Below are 21246 nucleotides of genomic sequence, written 5' to 3'. Positions count from 1 at the left end.
GGTAGATAATGCATGATGTTACAAACCATACATAGGCTTTGAAATCCAAGAAGTTTAAATGGGAAAGTTGTTGTGTACAATATCATAATATCTATTGGAATATGGATATGATGAAGTGAAGGTCACAGAGTCCAGTAGTCCACAAAGCAATCGCTAATGAGGAGACATCTTCGAAACGTGACTTAATTTCTCTTTCCCTCCTTTGCCTGTTTTGAATATGTCTGAACCTGTACATGTAGCGCAGGCTGCAGGAACTTCACCTAGTGACATTCAATCTGAGACATCAGATAATTAGGGAGTTGTTAGGAGCAGGCCACAGCTTTTTTGGAAGGTGGCCCATGCAAAGCCTTTTAATTCCCTCAGTTTCTAGGCAGATGCTAATTATACATACTCTATTCTGGTCCATGCTTGCTGTATCAGTTACAGCTGCTTAAAATCAATTCGTTTCTCCATTTACTCCATGTAAGAGCATTAAGATGTAGATGAAATATCCATGTTATGCGAATTGGGGGTGACCCATTTGCCTGTTTATCACTTGGCGTGGAAATAAGCGACATCGGTTTGTGGAGGTGTGGGAACAACATTTGCTGCCACCTCACATAGACATTTACTTTTAGACTCTGCTGGCAGAGGAGCAGATGCAATGACCTGTGACAGAGAATATGCAGAGAGTAACACAGTTATACAGAACAATATGATTATGCTCAAGGTATTGGTTAGAGCAGTGGTAATTAGGTCAAATTCAACTGCGGTAACAACTGCACATTTAGGATTTTTTCTTATTCTTTTTGATACATGTTTTATTCACCAGCACATGGCAATTAGTGGATATATGATGCAGAATGAGTTTTGATGGATAACTGAATGTTTATCACTCCTCTTATCCAATGATGTTTAAAGGGTCCCATCTGCTCTGCATGCTGTTTTGAGGTGTGGTGCAGTGCTCAGCATATTCGTTGCCAATTCCAGGTGTTTTTTTTATACGAGGGACTGCTATTTGACCTCCCACATGGAGCAAAGCTGGCTACTCTTCTAGAGGAGGAGCATCTTCATCCCTTGGAGACTCTACACCTCTGTACATCTCACAGTCTGTGTGATCAGTGTGCACACACACACATTTATTATGCTACTTTGCTTGAGCGGTGGAGGAAGCCCCAGGGAAATCAACCTCTTAATGCATCTCTGATGCAGACTTAATGAGAATTTAGCACATCACGGATTTTCAGCGCTTGGCGAGTCATTCTTTTATTAGGTTGACTTCCTTTTTATCCCACTTTCTGGAATTCTCTGCAAACATGCATACAGTATACAGACACACAATTTACAGTACATGTATGCGGTGTATGTAGCGAGCCATTATAAGAGCTAACCCGCACCGCCAGATGCAAAAACATGCGTTGATGAACCACCCAAACCTATCCTCACCCACAATCCACCGGTTTTATGCATTATAGTGGCACACTTGTCAGAACAGAAATCAACACACAGGCCAACCTGAGCCCATGATATTTTTCAGTAAGCTGACCTGAACCCACCTAACCTTTGGGTCACCCCACACATCACTGTCTGTCACACTCTCCTTCCCCCTCTTATCTTTTGCATTTTCTTTGATTCAACAGTAGCTCTCTGCTGGACCACCTTTAAAAAGGAAGCACGCCTTCTCCTCTGATTACTTTATGTACCTGCCCTGCTGTTGTTCTATATTTGGATTGTTTACAGCCTCCTGCACTTCTTTCCTCCCTCCCACCTTCCTTTTCCAGGCCCCAGGGAAACCTGCCATTGAGGTGTCTCACTTCCTGGAGTGGATGAGCCTGGAGCCCCAGTCGATGGTTTGGCTGCCCGTCCTCCACCGTGTGACTGCTGCAGAATCGACCAAGCACCAAGCCAAATGTTACGTCTGCAAACAGTGTCCCATCAAGGGCTTCAGGTAGGCATGCCAGTGTAGGTAATGGACACACAGACACATGCAGAAACTATGCAGTTCACATGCATAAATAAAATAACATTCGATGACTCTTGAGTGATCACAGGTGGCTATTGTAACATCACATAGAAAGAGAAACTAGAAAATTATATAAATGAAAATGTTAAGGAGAACCATCCGTACATGCATTAGCCAAAAACACATCAGGTAGAATAAAATTGTAAAATTGTATGCATTGTACTATAATGAGGGTATTGAAGGTCAATATCAATTTAATGGAAATAATGTTTAAACAACTGTAATTAGAATGGTGCTTTATTAGCTGTCTATGTACTTATGAGTGCAAAGAATGTTTGCTCTAAAATTGCTACTTGTTGAAATTAGAGGAGTAAGAATATAACTGATGGGAACATTGCGAAAGTCAAAAGGAGAAGGGAAGAAATCCCTTTCAATGGTGGCAGCTGGCGTTTTCTGTTTTCATTATATCGAATAATCACTGCTCGCTAGATAACGGCTTGTTGGAGATGCTTGAACTAAGATATGATGCATAATAATAAGATGAGCAGCTGCACACTCCAATCTGTGCAATAATATTCATTTATTGAAGGAAGCTTCAAGCATCATGCTTGAAGGTCCCTGACCAAAAGTTTGTCTCAAAAAAGTAATAATGTACAGATTGCAGTGTACCAATGCTCTTCCTGTTATTATGCAGTATTCTACATCTTCATAAAATCTGGCACACATGCATTACTTAAGACATACTATAGGTATAAAGAATATGATTAATAAGTTTTATCAATAATAATGTCCTAGTTTAGAAAAATGAAGTTGTTCTAGTGGGGCCCAGCAAAATGTTCACACAAGGCCCCACACTGTAAGTAGTACAAGAACACACACACACAAGCACACACTCCTCTACTCTGTCCAGATCTCTTGCAAACATCAGTTCAGACTCTGTGTTATATTGATCTTGACAGGTATCGCAGTCTGAAGCAGTTCAATGTGGACATCTGCCAGACATGTTTTCTAACCGGCCGCACTACCAAGGGAAAGAAGCTGCACTACCCCATCATGGAGTACTACACCCCAGTAAGACAAAATTATCACCTACTTTAACTGAATACGAATTCGAAGCTCCAGGGACGAATAAAACTCAGCTTAGCTCTAAATATTCTACATACTACTGTGTCCTTACTCCTGCTGCCAGACATAGATTAGCCTCCTCTCCACTGTGAGATCTCTATCATCTCTAAGTATTCACTGTTATGTATGCTTAAGATCTATAGTATGCAAAGATTGAGTACCACTCAGCAGTAACGTCTTTTCTGGCTCACGTAGTACATGCATAAAGTGCCATTTGGAGCACACATTGTGCACTAAACCCTAATAAAACCAGAGTCTTAAGCTATTGCACGCACATTCTCCGAAGTTGCGTTAATTCCAAAAGACTGCAGCACTGTGGTTGGAGTGCTGGAGTGAACTGAGATGGTGCCAGATTTAATCTCCAATCAATTCCAAGCTGTAAAATATGGCAAAAGGCCATCTGTACAATGATTTTTTTCACTTGACGATATTTTGTATTAGCTAGCTACAGTTTTTTTCACTACAGTGAGGCAGGCAGGCGCCCATAGTTTTCTGCTATGATAGAGAGAGCAGGAAATAGAGAGCCAGAGTGAGAGAAAAGGGAGGATTTGAAACAGAGTGCGGCAGAGACTGCATGAGGCAGCAGATGGAGGAATGAGTTAGTCTTCTGAAGTCAAAATAAGACAAACCAGCTGTGGAGTGGACAAATTTCAGATGAGGTCTTTTCAGAGAAGGCAACATTTTGAAGAATTCTGAAGTGTTGTAATTTGTCTCCCAACCCCAACCCCTAAACTCCTGAATCACACTCCAGACAACCTCGGGAGAGAAGATGAGGGACTTTGCCAAGACTCTGAAGAATAAGTTCAGGTCAAAGCAGTACTTCACCAAACACCCTCAGAGAGGTTACCTGCCGGTGCAATCGGTGCTGGAAGCTGAGAGCTCGGAGACGTGAGTCTCACACATAAACACTCGCAAACTCAGACATCTCACTGTCTCTGCATTTCCTATCATCTGTCTTTGTCTCACTTTCACTCTGCTTTTGTAGGCTAATTATCATGCTCTGACAATTTTGGGCACTGACTCGCTGAGACGGGTTAAAGGGACAACTCTGTGTTCAGAATTAACATAATGTTATTCGTGTGATCTCAGTCTGGATCAGATGCTCTGCTCACATGAGTGCGTCTCACCCGAAGGGAAAAACAAGAGCGATGAGACTAAAATCCATGAGATCATCAAGAAGTACAGCTTAGGGCTATGACAGTACCCAGGAAAATTTGGTACGATTATGGGTCCATGTTTTGGCTGATTGTGTCAGTGTCAGGGTCGTCTTCTATAACCTCAAACATTACATGAGATAATCCTTCCATTCAAAGACACAGAGCAGAGACAAGGGTCAAGTAGCGGAAGCTGAGTAGACACAAGTACAACAAGTAAAAACACTTATATTACAGAATTATCCCTCGTATTATTATTAAATGATATTATTACTTCATATACTCACTTGGATTCTATTGTTTTATTATTACTACTGATGAATTAATGTATAAGCAATATATTTATGTTGTAGCTGGTTGAAATGGAGCTTATTTTTGCTTTTTTTTTTGCAACTTGTGAGTAATTCTTTACAGTGGTTTCCAGTCTTGGGTTGGGGAACCCCTCAAGGGAGTCTTCAGATTAATCTGAGCAGTTGCGAGGTTATGAACAAGACAGCAAATAATATTGTAATGATGCGCTACATAATCAAGATTCTTGGTGTGAATATGTTTGTCTTTATTTTATACCTCTTATTATAACTGTGTGCTCAAATTCTGATCAATTTAGACATATGCAACCTGTGATAAAGGTGAATGAGTTGGTATCAACACCAAAAAAGCCAAAAATATCAGGAACCAGTGATTTAAACAACAGGAATGATTATTTTATCATATGTTTTGTGTGTAAAATCCAAATCTACATTGTAGCTTGAAACTAAACCTCTCAAGTAAATGTAATGAAATAGAAATATAAAGTAGCATAACAGGGAAATACTCAAGTAAAGTACAAATATAAGCATTTCCCTCCACTGTTAAACAAATCTGTCTTTTTCAATATTGTTATAATAGAACAATATGTGTGAATTCAGTTTAGATTTGGCTTTCCTGTAAACACACTGATTATCACGCTGTGTTAGAAATGCTTTTTGAAGTGAGGTATTGACGCTGGCTTCTGTTGCTCCCAGGCCGTGCTCCTCGCCCAAGCTGCCCCATGCAGACACGCACAGCAGGATTGAACATTACGCGAGCAGGTACGTGGCTCACTGTGCTGCGCTATACATCAAATCATTACAGCAACGTCGCCCTTCTTCTTTATATTCACTCCACCCCTGCTTCTACCTCTTCTCCTCCCCTGCCTCCCCTGCTCCCTCACCCTTTAGTCTTTGCTACACACTGATTGAAGTATTGATTCGGCTGCGTTGTGCAATGTACTCCAGCCGGGGTAGAGACTGTACTGTCCAGCAGTTTCCCTCATGCTTATTCCACACACAAACACATGCTGGTGCACATAAGCAGAGCAGTTTGTGGTTATTGTGTGTGTGGAGGTCAGCGGGGTTCAGCGTGCCTAGCGGCTTGTCGCTTGCTAGGGCAGTGAGCCCACTGGTCACCTGGGAGCTGTTGGTGTGGATTAGTGTCTGTCTGACAGGTTATAAACAGGGCACAGCACAGGACTCCCACATTCCTGGCAGCTCTGCCCACAGTACTGCAGAGCTGGGCGCACACACATTTCCACTGGGCTTGCAGTGTGTGTGTGCTACTGTATGTGTGTGTGTGTGCTTGTAAGTGTGCCATTGTGTATTACATCCCTGAAGCTCTTACACACAAATGCCTTACACTGTGCCAAAACAGAGGGAACACACATCAAGAGAGCAGCCACAATTGTCCTCCTTACCCCTCTTATCTCTCCCTTTTTCCCCTTTCTCCTGTTTTCTGCTTGCCTTTTCTGCTTTTTTATTCTTATCTATGATCCCTCTCTTCTATTGTCTCCCAACGACACATTTGTTTCTGGACCCTTCCTCTCACATCCTCCTATATTATCCCATTTGTTGCTAATTACAGCACAATATGCTTCAAACAGCCCCTGTGTCATTTTGGTTACTCAGAAAAATCAAAACCAGCATAATACTGTAGCTGCCAACAGCCTGCACCAAAATATACAAAAGGAACAGAAATGGAAACGTGGTCTGATTTAGTCGTGATGAGACAGAAAAAAGTTTGTTGGTCTCCCTCAACCTCCTGAGAAAATGCTAGAAAAATTTCCATAATTTTTTTGTATGTCAGGAAGCCATGTGTTTTTCATGCATGTTATTTTCTACATAGGAATGAATCTGTAAAGTTCTTTATGTGAGACAGTAACCTATAATCATTGGGTTATGCTTCACCTAAAATGGTAACAGCCTCTATTTATTTATTTATCGCTTATAAATAGGGGCTGTTACCATTTTGGGAATATATATTTATAAGCACTATAAAATCAATTAATAAATGGTCCACTCTACTGTCGTTAAAGGCAGATATACGGACAGTTAAAGTGTATTTACTTATAAATAGTTTACACCTTCAATAAAACATCTGTTCCTTCTTTAAAAACCGCTAATGGATGCTTGACAACATAACACAGCTGTATTCTCATAATTATATGTCTTTATGGATTCTGAATGCATTTATAAACTGAAGATGTCTTGACTTTATCCTTCGATGATTTCCTGAAAGAGGGGGTACTGTTGCTTTTAGCAAATGTTCCTCAAGCAGAAATAAACAGTGATTTTGTTGGGGACTATTTTCAGCCATGGAGCTAGTGAGTATTTTTGGCAGCAGGATTGCATATGTCAGATTAACTCTAAATAAACTGAGAGATCTTATTCATCATGATAAAGAAACATGTCAACCGGTGCAACATTGTGGCTCACTGATGCTTTTTTAATAATTTGGGATGACAATGGAGCTCCATGTCACTGAGGCATGTATAAGCTGTGTCAGACAACACTTGTTAGGATCAATTTTAGAGTCGGGTTTGTCTTTTCATGCTGTTTGTTGACAATAAGAAAAATGTAGAATATCACCAGACGTCCTTTAAACCTGCTGAGGGTTAACAATGTTTCATAACACTCTGTTATAGATCGTCAGACATGATTGCAGCTCTGTTATACTCTTTTATCAAGCATTCATTAACTGTGTATTCACCAGTTATGGATGTTTCATAGGAAGAGTTACAGATACACTTTATGTACAGCTACATCACAGTGTGTTCCAGTTTGTTATAAACCCTTTACTCCGTGTTTAAATAGAGTACTGCTGATAAATGCTCAATTGAGGGGGTTTAAATCAAGTGTTACCTCTGTGCTGCATATTGCCACACAAGAACACAAGGATGTTGCACAGAGAGCGACAATTATACAATTATATTTTTTAGTTTTCTACGTTTCACTTCACTTCTACACTTCAATACAATAGCTGTTTAATTAAGTTATTTTCACTGAGACGAATTAAGATGTATTTTAATTCAATTAAGAGGTACTTTTAAGGCCTTAGCTGTGTTGAAGTGGACTGCACACAATGGGCAGCAGCATCTTTTCTCAGGGCAGGCGGTTTTCGATCTCTTGTTCCTCATGCCAGCATCTCAATACTGCTCCTGATGGTTTGGCCAGTATCTGTCATGGTAGCCTGGCAAAAGATAAGAGGCGAAGCAAAGATCACAGATATCGCTACATAAATGAGCTTTTACTATGTAAATTTACCATGTATATTGTAATGAGCTTTTATGGTTTTGTCTATTCAGTTCATTATTTCATGATGGTTAAAATGAACGAGTATCGGCATATGCAGATTCAGACACAATACAAAAAAGAGAAGTGGAACACACTGATCTGAGCACTGCTGTAATATGAGTAGACAATCCTTACTATTGGAATGTTAAGTATTTTATCTTTACTGCGGCAGCATGCAGAATTGACTTCAATTGTCTTTCTTTCTTTCTTTCTTCTCTCTCTCTCTCTCTCTCTCTCTCTCCCTCTGTTATTTAATATAGGATATAAAAGAAAAAAGTCCCTTTTCTTATTTGAATTCATTTCCCGCATTAATTATAACTCACCATTCACTTTGAACACTAATTGAAAGTCAAGCTGATATCAAAATACTGGATGTCATCACTGGCAGGTCAGTGTTTGAAATTCTTCCCTGGGTGATGTTTCAGACAGGTGTGTGTGTAGGAGTCTGTGTGTGCGTTTGTGTCAAAGTGCCCTTCAGTCACTGAGAGGTATACATGTTAATCCATGGCAATAATATAGTCTCCAGTCGTCTCAAGGGAGATAAAGTATTTGATCTTGGGGTTAGGAAAGTCAGATTCGTAGTCATGTCAAACACAGAGACAGCCTCTGTCTCTTCCTCCCGCTCCCTCGCTGTATCTCTCACCCCTCCCTCTTCTCACCCGTCCCAATATCGATGCAGGAGTAGAGTTCATTCCTTTCATCATCAGCACTGCTTCGACATCTCATATAGGATGGATGGGAAGAAGATAATAAAAAACCTCTTAGAAGTCTGTTAGGATTTCTCCTCTCTTACCATCACTCTCTCTCCCATTTCTTATTTCCTCTCACATCTATTTACATTCATACAAAAAGCTCAACACACATGTATGCACAACACACCCCCACACACACCCACGTCGCTACTTCCTATTACTTTCTGCCCTTTCCTCTCTCATTTGCTCACTGAGACTCCAGGTTTGTGGAGGCTTTCTGATGAAGTGTCGCAGATTGAGTTACGAGCAGTCAGGTTCACAGGCCAGGCCCCCTGTGACAGGACATGGATGAATCCTAAATTTCTCAGTGTTGTGGTCTCATTGGACACTGGACAGAAATAGGATGTAATGTGGATGTCCCTGACAGCCTCCACATCACTCACCCCTCCTCCTCATTTCCCTCGCTCCTTCAGCTGACGACATTCTGGGAAAGATGATGCAGCAATGTGTTGTGTGTGTTTGTGTGCTGCAGTGTAGATTTAAGACTTGCTTTCATGTGGCACATGTGTGTGTATGTACTGTATGTGGACAGCCACAAGGCTCCCTAGCACGTTTGCATCACTGAGTTGGCTCCCTGTGCTGATTGGTTAACAACCCCCCCTTTGATCATCTAACACTGTTATATATCATTAACATATGATATTCAGTGGACTGCAGGAATTGGTGTGAATTAACTTGTAGTGTACCCACATTCATTCCATGGATCTATTTTAGATCATGTCTTCCTACATTTTTTCTGAATGGGGTACTAGTACACACACATGTGTACAGTGAATTTGTGGTAAATGATAATCTGCTCAGTTATAAACACACAACCACATACACAAACTGCACACTTCTGATAATTGTTGTGAAACAGTGTTTTCTAGTGTATTGATTGGTAATTGGCATATTAGCCATGAAACACCACAAATTGCAGCTGCACAGCGAAATAAATTATGTGCAAACAACAGAGTAAAATGCCAACTCTAATAAGGAAAACTTGTCACATACTTTGAGAGAGTGTAAGAAGTTGTAATAGATCATTTAATAACATGGAAGTAGTTTTTGTGTGTGACTACTTGTGTTTATTTGAGGGAGTGTATTAGCCATAACCCACACTTTAATATGAATTAGCCAGAATATGCGCTTCAATATGCTGTGTAATGTAAAAATCTTGTATTTATCCAATTTCTCTTGTTTTTCATTATTTTCTTATTTAGTAAATGGAATGCAATTACCCAAAGCGCTCTACAGTTTGCCTCTCATTCACCCACCCACACACACACCAATGGCAGTGAGCTGTCATGTTGCCTTGGCCTAACCATTGTGAGCAACTGGGGTTCAGTGTCATGTAAAACACACACTTAGAACATATTTCTCAGCATTTTGTATTTGTTACAATGGTGAAACAGCGCACAGGGCAGCATGCACAGTGCAGCCGTCCACTGACAGTCTGCGGGACATACTGCAGAACTAGGGGAGCTGTCCTTGGTTCTGAACAGTCACACAGTGACTCAATCGCAGCTTCCTCAAACTCACACACAGGGTTGCTGTCCGTTGTGCTGGACAACAGCACTTTCTGAAAGGCTTTTTTATTGCCTGCATGCTGGTAGACACTGGACAGTGTTTTATCTTAATTTTATCCTCTCTTCATGTAGACATGTTTACAGCAAGTACTCTGTGGCAAGCAGAATTCCTGCCACTCTGCAGTCTAGTCATTCAGATGTCTCTGGACAACTCGCTGTTCGGTTTCAATCCACAATTCAAAAAAGGCCACAGGTCTTATTCACTCTACTTAAAAGCTAAACTGTACTGATTGTTTGTTTTATCTTGTGTTTGTGGAAGCCTATTTCCCCAGTGTGTGATAATATCAATTTGATGCTTTTTCTTTTTCCTACATTTGCTCTGACTCATCCACTTTCCTGTATTTCTCTTTTGTGTTTGTATACATGTGTGCTTGTATCACATGGTGTCCTTGTGTGTGTGTGTGTGTGTGTGTATGTTCTATATACATATAGATTGGCAGAAATGGAGAGCCAGAATTGCTCATTCTTCACAGATAGCCTGTCTCCTGATGAAAGTCTGTAAGTATGCTTCCACCCCCACACTACGAACCCCCTCATTACCAACACAGCCTTTCACTGGGATTATGTGTGTGTTTTGTGCGCGCAGTCTTTCCTCTTGATAGACTGATGGTGTGTTTATGTGTGTGCTTGGGCTTGTGCGTGTGTGTTTGACTTTTAGGCAAAGATGTGTAATCACATAAATAATAAGCCACATAATGAAAATGACCCACAGCGAGCAGCATGCACATGCCTGTTGTGATTGAAGTCTTTGGATGTTGGTAGATACACAAAGCCCCAGTGAAGAGAGAGAGTCGTGTGTGTGTGTGTGTGTGTGTGTTTGTAGAAGCTGGCTGAGTGGCGGGCTTAATAGCAATGAGAGGAACAGGGGTGATTGATATGAACGAGGCAGCCAATGAGGTGAGTCCTCACTGTGGAAAGCTGAGAAAGTGCCAGGTGGACAGAGTGGCAAGGGTTATTTGAGATCATGTATTCTTGTGTGTCCATGTCTTTTCTTATTGACATCTATGTGGGCTGTCAACCGTTTCCTCCTTCTCTGAGATGTTTTTCTTTTTTTATCGCACTTTGAAGTCACGGTTGCATGTCCAGAAGCTCTGTGCAGAGTGTCTTTTAGGGCTCCAGGTGTGTGTTTGTGTGTGTGCGTAATCTGAAGTGTTCTCATTATTTCTTTTCAGAGATACGTTATTTGTGTGAGCTCTATTAGAAGTGATTGACAACACTTTAAAAGCTAGTTTTAGGCTTAGAGAAACTACACTACTTTTGAGCAGTGTGACACTTTTTTATTACTGACTATGACTTCTTAAGCCTGCTCCCAATGTCTTTGTTGCTATGTGCATGTATCTAGACTGTTGCTTGGATGGAGCGTTGTCACAAAAATGTGTGTATATCAGTGCATGTACACATTGTATTTCTGTGCCTGAGAGTGTGTTTGTGTGCATGACACTTCACTCCTTCACTCCTTATGTGTAGCTGTGTTTTCTGCTCTTGTGCCCTTGTATCTTGTTGTTCTTATTCTGTGAACCCGTCCTTCCGTCTGCCAGTGCCTCTCTGTTTTTCCTGCTGCACGGCTCTGTACATGCTGCTGTGCTATCTGTGCCTCCAGCTGGTGTTTGGCTGACATCATGGTGTTTTCTGTCCTGACCCATGCTGCCTGTGTGTGCAGCCATCACCCTCCCACTGTATGCATGGTTCACTGTTGCTGCTGATTGCCAGGTAGTGGACATGAAAATAATTTAACCTTAAATTCATAGGTCATTGTAACCTTCTGTCTTCCATAAGTGGGTCAGAAACAATCCATATTAGAAGCAGAGACTTTATTAATAATGAATATATTATATATGCTCATACTTTAGCACAAAATAACTGTCGGAGTTCCGCACCAACATTATGTAAAGTTTGTAATGTTTATTTACATAATAACATCATTAAACTTGCAAATATTTGCAACATTTCGTCCACATCTACAATAATGTTGGCAAGCTAATGTAAGCTAGCTGAGTGGGTTAATTTGATTATAATTGCAGATGCTGGCTGTATATAATTATAATGAAAATGTAAATTTGTAATGTAAATGTAAATTGTAAATGCACTGGTGACAGCCGTAGGCTTGATGTTTAAGGGATGTCTATCTGTCTGTACGTACATCCATTTGTCCCACTCTCATCTCAGGAATGCATTCAGGGAATTTCATTACATCTGGCACAAATGTCCACTTGGACTCAAAGATGAACTGATTAGATTTTGATGGTCGAAGGTCAAATGTCACTGTGACCTCACAAAACTGGCTTTTGGCCATAACTCAAGAATTCACACAGCAATTATAATAAAAAAAATCACACAAATGTCTAATAGTATTCAATTATGAAATTATGGCATTTTGTATCTAAAAGGCCAAAGGGAAATTTCACTGTGACATTATTGGCTATTGTTCTGTGGCCATTATTCAACGCCATAACTCAGGAACAGAAGGGGAGATTGTGACCATGGCATTTGGTTGGATACTGACATGGATGCAATCTGCAACTTGATTTGAATTCTGGAACATTTTCTCATAAAAAAATGCTAAAAAAATACAGATCACTGGGTTCATTGTAGACCCACCAATGCACCTGAGGGTTAAGTGGGACCTGCTACATAACAGATCTGACAGTAGGCCTATAAATACCTCTGTAATGCAGAATTTGGCATTACAATGCAAAGCCTTTAACTTGCTTTTAACATTGGCTCAATAAAGTAGTTTTCTTCGTAGCCCAAAGCGTTATCGCAGCTTAACAGCTGTCATTTTGTCAATAGACTAAAGCTGTCTTTCCATTTAAATAATTGCCAAACATTCACAGAAGCATTTATTGTTTTACAACCGTAGGTCTGCGATCATAGATCCACACATTAAGTTTTCTGTACCCTTGCCAATAAAGTGTTTATCATTTGGATCCGTTTAAATTCCACATTCCATTTTTAATAAATGTGAGTGGGTTTTTAATGGTGTGGTGAGTCAAGTTTATTACAGAACATTTAATATTTGGACTGTGAACCTGGCACAGTGTCAAAGTGTCCCGTCCCATTCCAACCAGTCTTGTTTGATTGCGTCTCGTCCTTTAATACCTTTCCTCGCCTTGCTTGCTGCACCTCGCTTTGGCCTGTCTGCTCTTCCATGCCGTCCTTGGCTCTGCTTTGTGCTGCTGGTGGCTGTGTGCTGGTGGCTCAGTGTGCTGTCTCCTGTGTGGGGGACTCAGGGATGAAGATCAGTACCTCCTGCGTCACTCCAGCCCAGCCCTGGACCATGACTCACCCTGCGGACAGCACATGCTGCTTGCCCACCTCGAGCACCAGGACAAGGAGCAGCTCCAGCGCACCCTGGCCCGTCTGGAGAACGAGAACAGGTCTGTATCCAGGGAAAAACAAAGCATGTGTTTTAGGACACGGTGCCCCGAGCCAGGAGTGAGGTTCCTTCCTTGATTTGCTTGGGTGTTGGAGGCATTACTGCACTTTTGTTTCCACACACAATAAAACCTCCTGAACCACCAACACAGAGTACACCAACACCATCACATCTGCAAAACTTTAGAATGTTTTTTTGTAAACACTGAAAATTTGGTTTAGGGAGTGATTTTCATCACTCATGCTCCCCCAAAAGCATGATACCATAAATATGCAACACTCTTTACAGTATGTCTGCTGCCATTTGCAGAGAGTAAACACTTTCACAGTGTAAATCCTATTGAATAGCCTTATCAAAACAAGAACTATATTCTGTGTGCATACCTGAAAGTAAAGCCTGCAAAATAGTGCGGTAATAACATGAAAACACTTGAAAACACATGGAAACACATGAAAATCGCCCTTCATTTGGACAGTTTGTTGGTCTTCTGTAGAAGGGGACTGGGAGAGTCCATTGCGGATTGACTGGTGTGATGCAACAGTAAAGAATTTCTGACACACATTAGTTTAGATACTAATGCTTGAATTTGAATTTATTGTGTCATAGTAGGTAAGAGGATGTGACATTTTCCCTAAATGAAGCAAATTCATTTCTCCTATCCACTTAATTGGTTACCAGAGGCAACCTTTATGTGAATGATTCATATGAATAATTTTCTCCAGTTTTCAGTTTGGTTGTGACCTTTCCACCCACACACAGCTACATGGACACACCCATGCATGGGTGGCCTTTGGGTGTCTGAAACCTTGACCCAGTTCGGTTTTTCTACAAAGTATGCCTCCTGTTATGACACTGCAGTGTGCTCTGTTGTCCTTATTTATGACTAGAGTTGCTGCTGTTGCTTGGTTTATATCCTCTGCAGTTTATATCTTCTCATATGACTCAAACACGAACAATAAATCAATACCATACTCAAAACACCTTTAACCCCAATCTTCTTTTTGGGGGTCTTGGTCCTCTTTAACAGCTTAAGAATATATACTTAACATTGTTTTATGAATCTGATACTTAATGCCTTTTCCTAATTATAAGAGAATTGCTCACAAACATGATTTTGAAAGATGGAAATTCTGCTACAGAAATTGATGCATCACTTCTGTTTGGGGTCTCAGATATCCCAACTGTAAAATATGGTAAAATGCAATCGATTTTCTTCTGCTCTGTATCTGTGATTGATGTTGACAGCACATTTTACGCAGCAGTACTCCTCCCAAAAGCCCAAAATGTGTTTTTTTTAGATTTCTGTTATTGGAGTTTTATAGTAGGTTGTTCATAAGAGGTTTTACTTGGAGTTTGACAGAAAATATTAGTAGCATCACTATGTTGGATGTGAATCAGTGAATGACATTTTAGCAAACAAAATAAATATACATTTATTCATTCATAGTCCATATAACTTAATATTTCCTTTTTTTGTGTAATACCAGTGTTTTATGGAAATTTCTGTATTTTCTTACCTTCATCAAAAGTCCAGATTGTGTCAAAGGGAAGGTTTACTTGCTCAGTACTTTACCACATATTGGGTTTTAACAGGTCAGAAGGAGAAAAAAAGGAGAAAAATTGGTTAATTTTACTCTTATTATTATTTTTGCACATACAACAGTGGAGTCTTTGGGACCCCAAACAATGGGGAAATAAGCCAATGTAGACAAAATATAGGGGCTGATAGATTGTGTAGTGTAGTAGTTGTGCAGTTTTTGTTTGTCCTAAATAGAAGGTTATTACTAATTCAGCACTTAAATAGACTATCATGATTATATGGCACTCAAATGGATTATATTTATTAATGCTTCACAGCACAGCGCACCGTTAATGTCAGTTAATGGCCTTAGTGTCACTCACATAAAAGATAAAGGCACTGATTTATTACGGCTTATATTCAAAGTGAAGATGATTGCTCTCCACATGGTAAGATATCAACAATACATTAGCCCCTCGCTGCACAGTTTTTATGTGTTAGTATTTATGCATGTGGTGAAATTATTTTGCAATTATATAACTCACAAACATGTCAGATTATTATGTGTAAGCATATCTCTGCTTGTGTCAGGTGGAAGTTGGATAAATACATTCAGTTGTGTATATGTGTTTTGTATGCTGCACCAGCATGTGGGCCTGACTATTTTCCTTCCATTTGCCCTCCACTGTGGGTCCTCAGGGTGCTGCAGGGCGAGTACAGGAGGCTCAAGTGGAAGCATGAAGAGGCGGCGTCGGTCCCCATGCTGACAGAGGCTGGAGAGGACGGTCCAGGTTCACCCACAGCGGAAGGGCAGCAGGATGAGGAGCTCCTGGCTGAGGCACGTGTCCTCCGGCAGCACAAGACTCGTCTGGAGACCCGTATGCAGATCCTGGAGGACCACAACAAACAGCTGGAGTCCCAGCTGCGCAGGCTCAGGGAGCTACTGCTACAGGTAGAGGCATGCTGGTGGGGTGTCATGGAGAGAGTTGAGCTGTGGTGTAAACACATTCACTAAACTGCTGTACTTAAGTACAGTTTGACAGCACTTTACCTATACCAGGATTACCTATAAAAAAATATGTAATATGGAACCATAAATCAAAGCGATGCCCTAATTTGCCATAGATTGATAGTATTTTTGATACTTATATTCTGCCAGTAATACAGTAGTCATTTTGATATTGGTATCAGTTTATTAGTATCAGATTTTGTTTGACAATCAATAAATAAAACAGGAAATTCACAATACCCAGGAAAACCAAACTATCCCTTCCTATCCCCTATCCCCCATCCCCTATGGTGCATGGGCAAAATAAGTAGATTCAGAATAATAAATCTACAAAAAGAAGGATAACAACAGTAAAAGAAAAACTTTCACATTGTTCATTCAAGTTTATTGATCAAAGGAGCAACTAAATAACAAGTTGGTTATTTTTAAGTCTCTCACAGTATTCTGTCAGTCCATAAACCAACAGTGGTAGAAGTGCCTGCCTTATCTGAGCAGCTGATAGTTTGTGAAACACAGCGTCCAGTGGACAGTGTTACAATGTCAAAGTTTGTGGAGATGTCCAACATTGAGTGATAAGCTTACTGGCTGCTCACATACCAGTCAGCCATATCCTACATGCCTTCTCTGGGGGGAGAAACTCTGAAGAGTCATTAATGAGGTGAAGGCCAGAACATTTGTTTTTGTCAAGATGGAGATGGCACATACAGTTTTCTGTGTACTTTTGGACAGTCTCATACCATGGATGTGAATGACAGCACCTATTGTTCAAAGTGGACAAGATAAACAGCAAGGATGGGAAGATAAACCCTCAAGATGTCTTACCCAGGCTGCCATATAGGCAGTGATTCATAAGACTTAGAATGAATGAATTAATCTTTGGGGTTGATAGCAATGGTCAAACTGTGTCTTAAGTTATTTGGTTGGTTAATTTGAGACATTACTTCCATTTATCATGCCGTGCTTCGCTGAAATTAAGAATTGAATTAACCAAAAATGTCTTTCAGTTGAATGCGTCCATATCAGAAATAATTATAATCACCTATCCTGGCCCCATCACTAGCAGGATTAACACTCTCTTTTCTAGTCTGGGTGCCTTTATGTTAAAAAAAGAGGTCCTAATCTGCATGTGATTTTGAACTCAAAGTTATCTTCTGATGTTCAGTCCTGCTTTGTCCAACTGAGATATTTAACCTAGATAAGATCACTCCTTTTATTGTAGATGTTGAGAAGATCATCAATGCTTTTATCTCCTTCAGACTTAACTATTGCAACACACTTTATTCTGGTCTAAGCAGGAGAAACATCAAAGACTGCAACTTATACAAAACACTGCGTCCAGGCTTTTAACACGCACTGAGAGAAGCAAGTGTATTACAACAAATCCTTGCTGCCCTTCGTTGCTTACCTGTGAGTTTTAGAATTATTTTGAGATTTTATGGCTTGTTTTTAAAGCCTTGTATGGTCGCACTCCTGCCTATATGATCTGCTAATTTGTATGCATCATACTCAGGTACCAAGTCAGGTAGCACAGTACTTCACATACATTCTTAAAGAACAAAAAGGCAAAGAAGGTACATGCAAAAAAGAAATGCAAAATGACAACAGCTCTGAAAATGTAAAATTTGAACTTTGAAGATATGACATTGTAAGATGGAAATACCAGCAGTGGGAGTACAAAAAAAGAGCAGTACAGAAGGAGTTAAGAAGGAGGATAAGCCATAAGACACTCTGGAGCATAATATGAAAGGATTTACTGCAGTCTAAAGGAAAGGTGTGAGAGGAGATGGATAGGAGAGTGGGAGCTGACATGCGCAGTTATAGGGTTACTATAATAAGAAAGTGTAAATTGTTCACAGTAGGAGCAGATGTAAATTTCACATGCAGGTCACTGAATAAAGAGACAGCAAAGGGAGTGAGTGACAACGGGACAAAGACTCTGAAAAGGAGGGTCATGAAGCCTCTTCTCCAGGTCAAACACTTGGAAATTGAGACTGAAGAAAAGAGAGAGTGTGTCAGAGTAGAAGGAGGTACACATTCCTGCATGAAAAAAAAAAAAACGCTATTCAATTCTTTTTCACCCAGGACCAATATCATGGTTTCATTTCCTCAAAAAATAAAATCTATAAAATCTGCTTTTGCAGCCTTTGGATGTGTATGTCTGAGTTCCTCTCAATCTCTGCAGACACTCCTGTTTCACTCCAACAACTGAGCTTACCCACCTCTTGGGTATTGCTACAGTGTTGGTAAAAACAATACTAAAATATGCTGGTTTGCATATACAATACACTGTATGTAGTATTTGGGAATAGCCTTGAGGGTTACATTATGCATCTTTGACTATGATTTAATACATTCACCCTCCTCTGTCAATTTGTTTTCTGCAATACTGCTGTGTGCAGTGCAAATCTTTTTATCTGTCTATCAAAGCACAAATCACAGTAACCAGTAGTAGTATTGTGTAACAGCTGTCGGGCAAAATTGGCTTTTTTGAAATACTTCAGCTCAGAGATGCCAGTCGACGACTGCGGGCTGAATACCTTTAATGACCACATTCATTACTATGTGAAAGACTAAATGACTCTGTAGCCTGAACCATGATGGATATGAGCAATTATTTGGATCGAATGATGATCAATCTTTACTAAAAACAGCCCAAAGATGATTCGGAGGCCAACGGATCAGAACCGTCAACCCTGTCTTCTCCTGTGTCTGGAGGGGGTCACCATGGGGAGCCGGCCAGCAGAGAGACCACTGACACTGATGCAGCAGGTCAGCGAGGTGTGGCCCTGCTCAGATGTGGGCTTGACACATGCACGCACATTGAATGTGAAACCACCCACCCACACCTAACCATTCATTAAGGTCTAACGTTCTGTGTGTGTCTGTGCTTGTGTGTGTGTGTGTGTGTGTCAGGAGATGATATGGAGCACGAACACGACACTGTGCTGCAGCTCCAAGAGGTCATCGAGCAGCTGAGAAACGTCTTCCCTTCAGAACCGGGTGAGTTTGTCTCGGCTGCACGGATCATAGCAGCAGTGGCTCCCCGCACTTCAGAGGCAGACTCTTTGCTCCTCCATCACCCTGGGGAGAGTGAGAGATGGAGAGGAGAGCAAATATGTACTGCTGTGGGTCGATAGTGGGGGGGAGGGACAAGGAGATTAAATGGCAGGGAGGAGGAGTAAGATAAAGAAAGGCAGTGACAGTAGCACAGAGAGAAAGAGTGTCGGTGTCACACACTTTGCAAACTGTCCCGTCGCATTTAAGACGCAATTTGCTGGGCAGTCCAAAGCCTGTAACTTGAACAAAGAAAGGGATTATCATAATTATAGCCTTCTTAGTTATAACCAAGAACATTTTTCAGTCTTGCACATGTGTTACTAAAATTATAAAAGCTTTTGCTTTTTTCCCCCATCCTCTATTTCCTAATTTCAGGCACCACCTCACACATCTAACCCCGAGTGGGCCTGGAGGAGCGAGGAGTGAAAACCTGAAAGGATGCCTGATGGCAGAGGGAGGAGCTCCATCCGGCTGAGGTCAGGCCACAGTCCACCAGGCCCTGTGACCACTGCAGCAGCTATGATACTCAGAGCTAACCCTCTACTGGAACTCTGTGCACTAAAAGCCTTTTTCATGCAAACTGCTAAAGGCTCACGCTGATGTCCGTCTGGCCAGGCTGTGCTTCATAACTTCAGTGGTGCAGCCTGACACCATGTTAATGATCCAAAGGAAACTAACATTAGCAGCAGGTCAGGGAGAGACTAAAGTAAAGGGGAAATGCCCAGCCAAGACACTGTGCTTACCAGTATCTGTGTAGTTGTTAGGGGGTGTGAAGCTTTATATCAGTCCACAGCACAAATTGGACCTTCCATGGAAAGAACTTTAAAAAAAAATGCAAATAGGAATAAGAAGAATATCCCCTTGTCCTGTCAGAATACCTGTATCTTCAATGTTTTTTTTCTCCTTGAATGTGTTTTCATGGTTATTATTTTTGTTGTTTTTTTTAAAGGAGGTGGTGTGTTAAAGCTTGCTAGTGTAAACTAGATCAGGGCTGGGCCGACTGCATTTCATGTGGCTGCATAGTGCAGATTGTCGGGGAGTTGACAGCACCCACAACGAGCTTATTTACTTTGTGAGAATGACACATCATCAGTTAAATCCATGATTTATTTAAGACAGCCAAAGTGCCCGCTAGCACAGCGCCTCTGTGTGCACACACTGTGTTCCTCTAATCCTCTCAAACTGCCTGTCGCTCTCATTGCTCGCCTCTCCTAAGTGAGCCCTTTACGCTCATCCTCTCACCGTACACATGCACACACACACACGTATGCTGCTACATCCATACTCCTTATTTACATTTCCCGCTTCCCTCATTGTGCACACACACACAAATGGCACCCCTGCATGATCAATCAATAACATGTGCTGCGCTGCGTCACAAAAAATACAGACTTCCATAAAAATGCAGATCCATTTCATCTCTTTGGCTCGCGGGATTCAAACAAGCTGTCAGTTTTGAGCCAATTTGTTTTGTTACTGAAATTGGGTTTTGTTGAGGAAATATCTGCCGATAAATATCAGCATGGAATCGTAGTTTTCTGCTGCTGTGCGCAAAGAAAGTGGAGGAAGGAGCTCCAGGCGACAGTCCTGCCAGGCTGAAGCTCTCTCTGTCCAATTCCAGACACTACAGGGGAGACAAGGCACGATGCCATAACACGGCCCTGCACTGACTTCATCCTTAATACCCCCTCTCCATGTAGATTTGAAAAGAACAGTAGCTATTGACTCTGCATGCCGATTTTTCTCGTACTTAATTGCTTTTGGATTTACAAAAAGTGTTTGAAATGGCGTTGCCCTCATCGTAGCAGGGTCAAAGGGCACGTTCTGGTCTATAGCACAGTCAATGAATGCCTTAACCAAACCAGTCCATATAGAGACAAGAGTAAGCCTTTCTGGCCTTTTTTATGTTATTTCTTTTTTACATTCAGGGAAGGAGTTTGCATCACGCATGCTTTGTGTGTCTGTCAGTCCCTGAGAAGGCCGGTGGCTAATTTTGAGTAACAGGAACAATAGGAAAATGTGGATCACAGCGCGTGAGCATCCAGTCATTGAAACCAGCTAAACAAAGCTTTTACGGGTGAACCCGTGATGCTGGGGATGCTTGGAGGGACTAAAGATCTGAGAGACAAGAGAGGAAAGGTGGAAAAAAAAAACAAT

At 41.1% G+C, this 21246-nt stretch overlaps 1 protein-coding gene across 1 annotated transcript in view; it reads left to right on the top strand.

Moving 5' to 3' along the window:
* Positions 1-19612, top strand: part of drp2 (dystrophin related protein 2) — a 70800-nt gene extending 51188 nt beyond the window's left edge. Inside the window, exons 15-24 of the mRNA XM_070836899.1 lie at positions 1761-1927; positions 2902-3013; positions 3819-3955; positions 5226-5291; positions 10561-10626; positions 13359-13505; positions 15723-15975; positions 18684-18801; positions 18946-19032; positions 19465-19612. Coding sequence (XP_070693000.1) covers positions 1761-1927; positions 2902-3013; positions 3819-3955; positions 5226-5291; positions 10561-10626; positions 13359-13505; positions 15723-15975; positions 18684-18801; positions 18946-19032; positions 19465-19484 — 1173 coding nt within the window. The 3' untranslated portion in view covers positions 19485-19612. The remainder of the gene's footprint in view (positions 1-1760; positions 1928-2901; positions 3014-3818; positions 3956-5225; positions 5292-10560; positions 10627-13358; positions 13506-15722; positions 15976-18683; positions 18802-18945; positions 19033-19464) is intronic.
* Positions 19613-21246: the final 1634 nt, after the last annotated feature.

This window comes from Pempheris klunzingeri, chromosome 9, assembly GCF_042242105.1.
Source record: "Pempheris klunzingeri isolate RE-2024b chromosome 9, fPemKlu1.hap1, whole genome shotgun sequence".
Taxonomy (NCBI): Eukaryota; Metazoa; Chordata; class Actinopteri; order Acropomatiformes; family Pempheridae; genus Pempheris; species Pempheris klunzingeri.
This window is presented reverse-complemented; position numbering and strand designations above follow the sequence as displayed.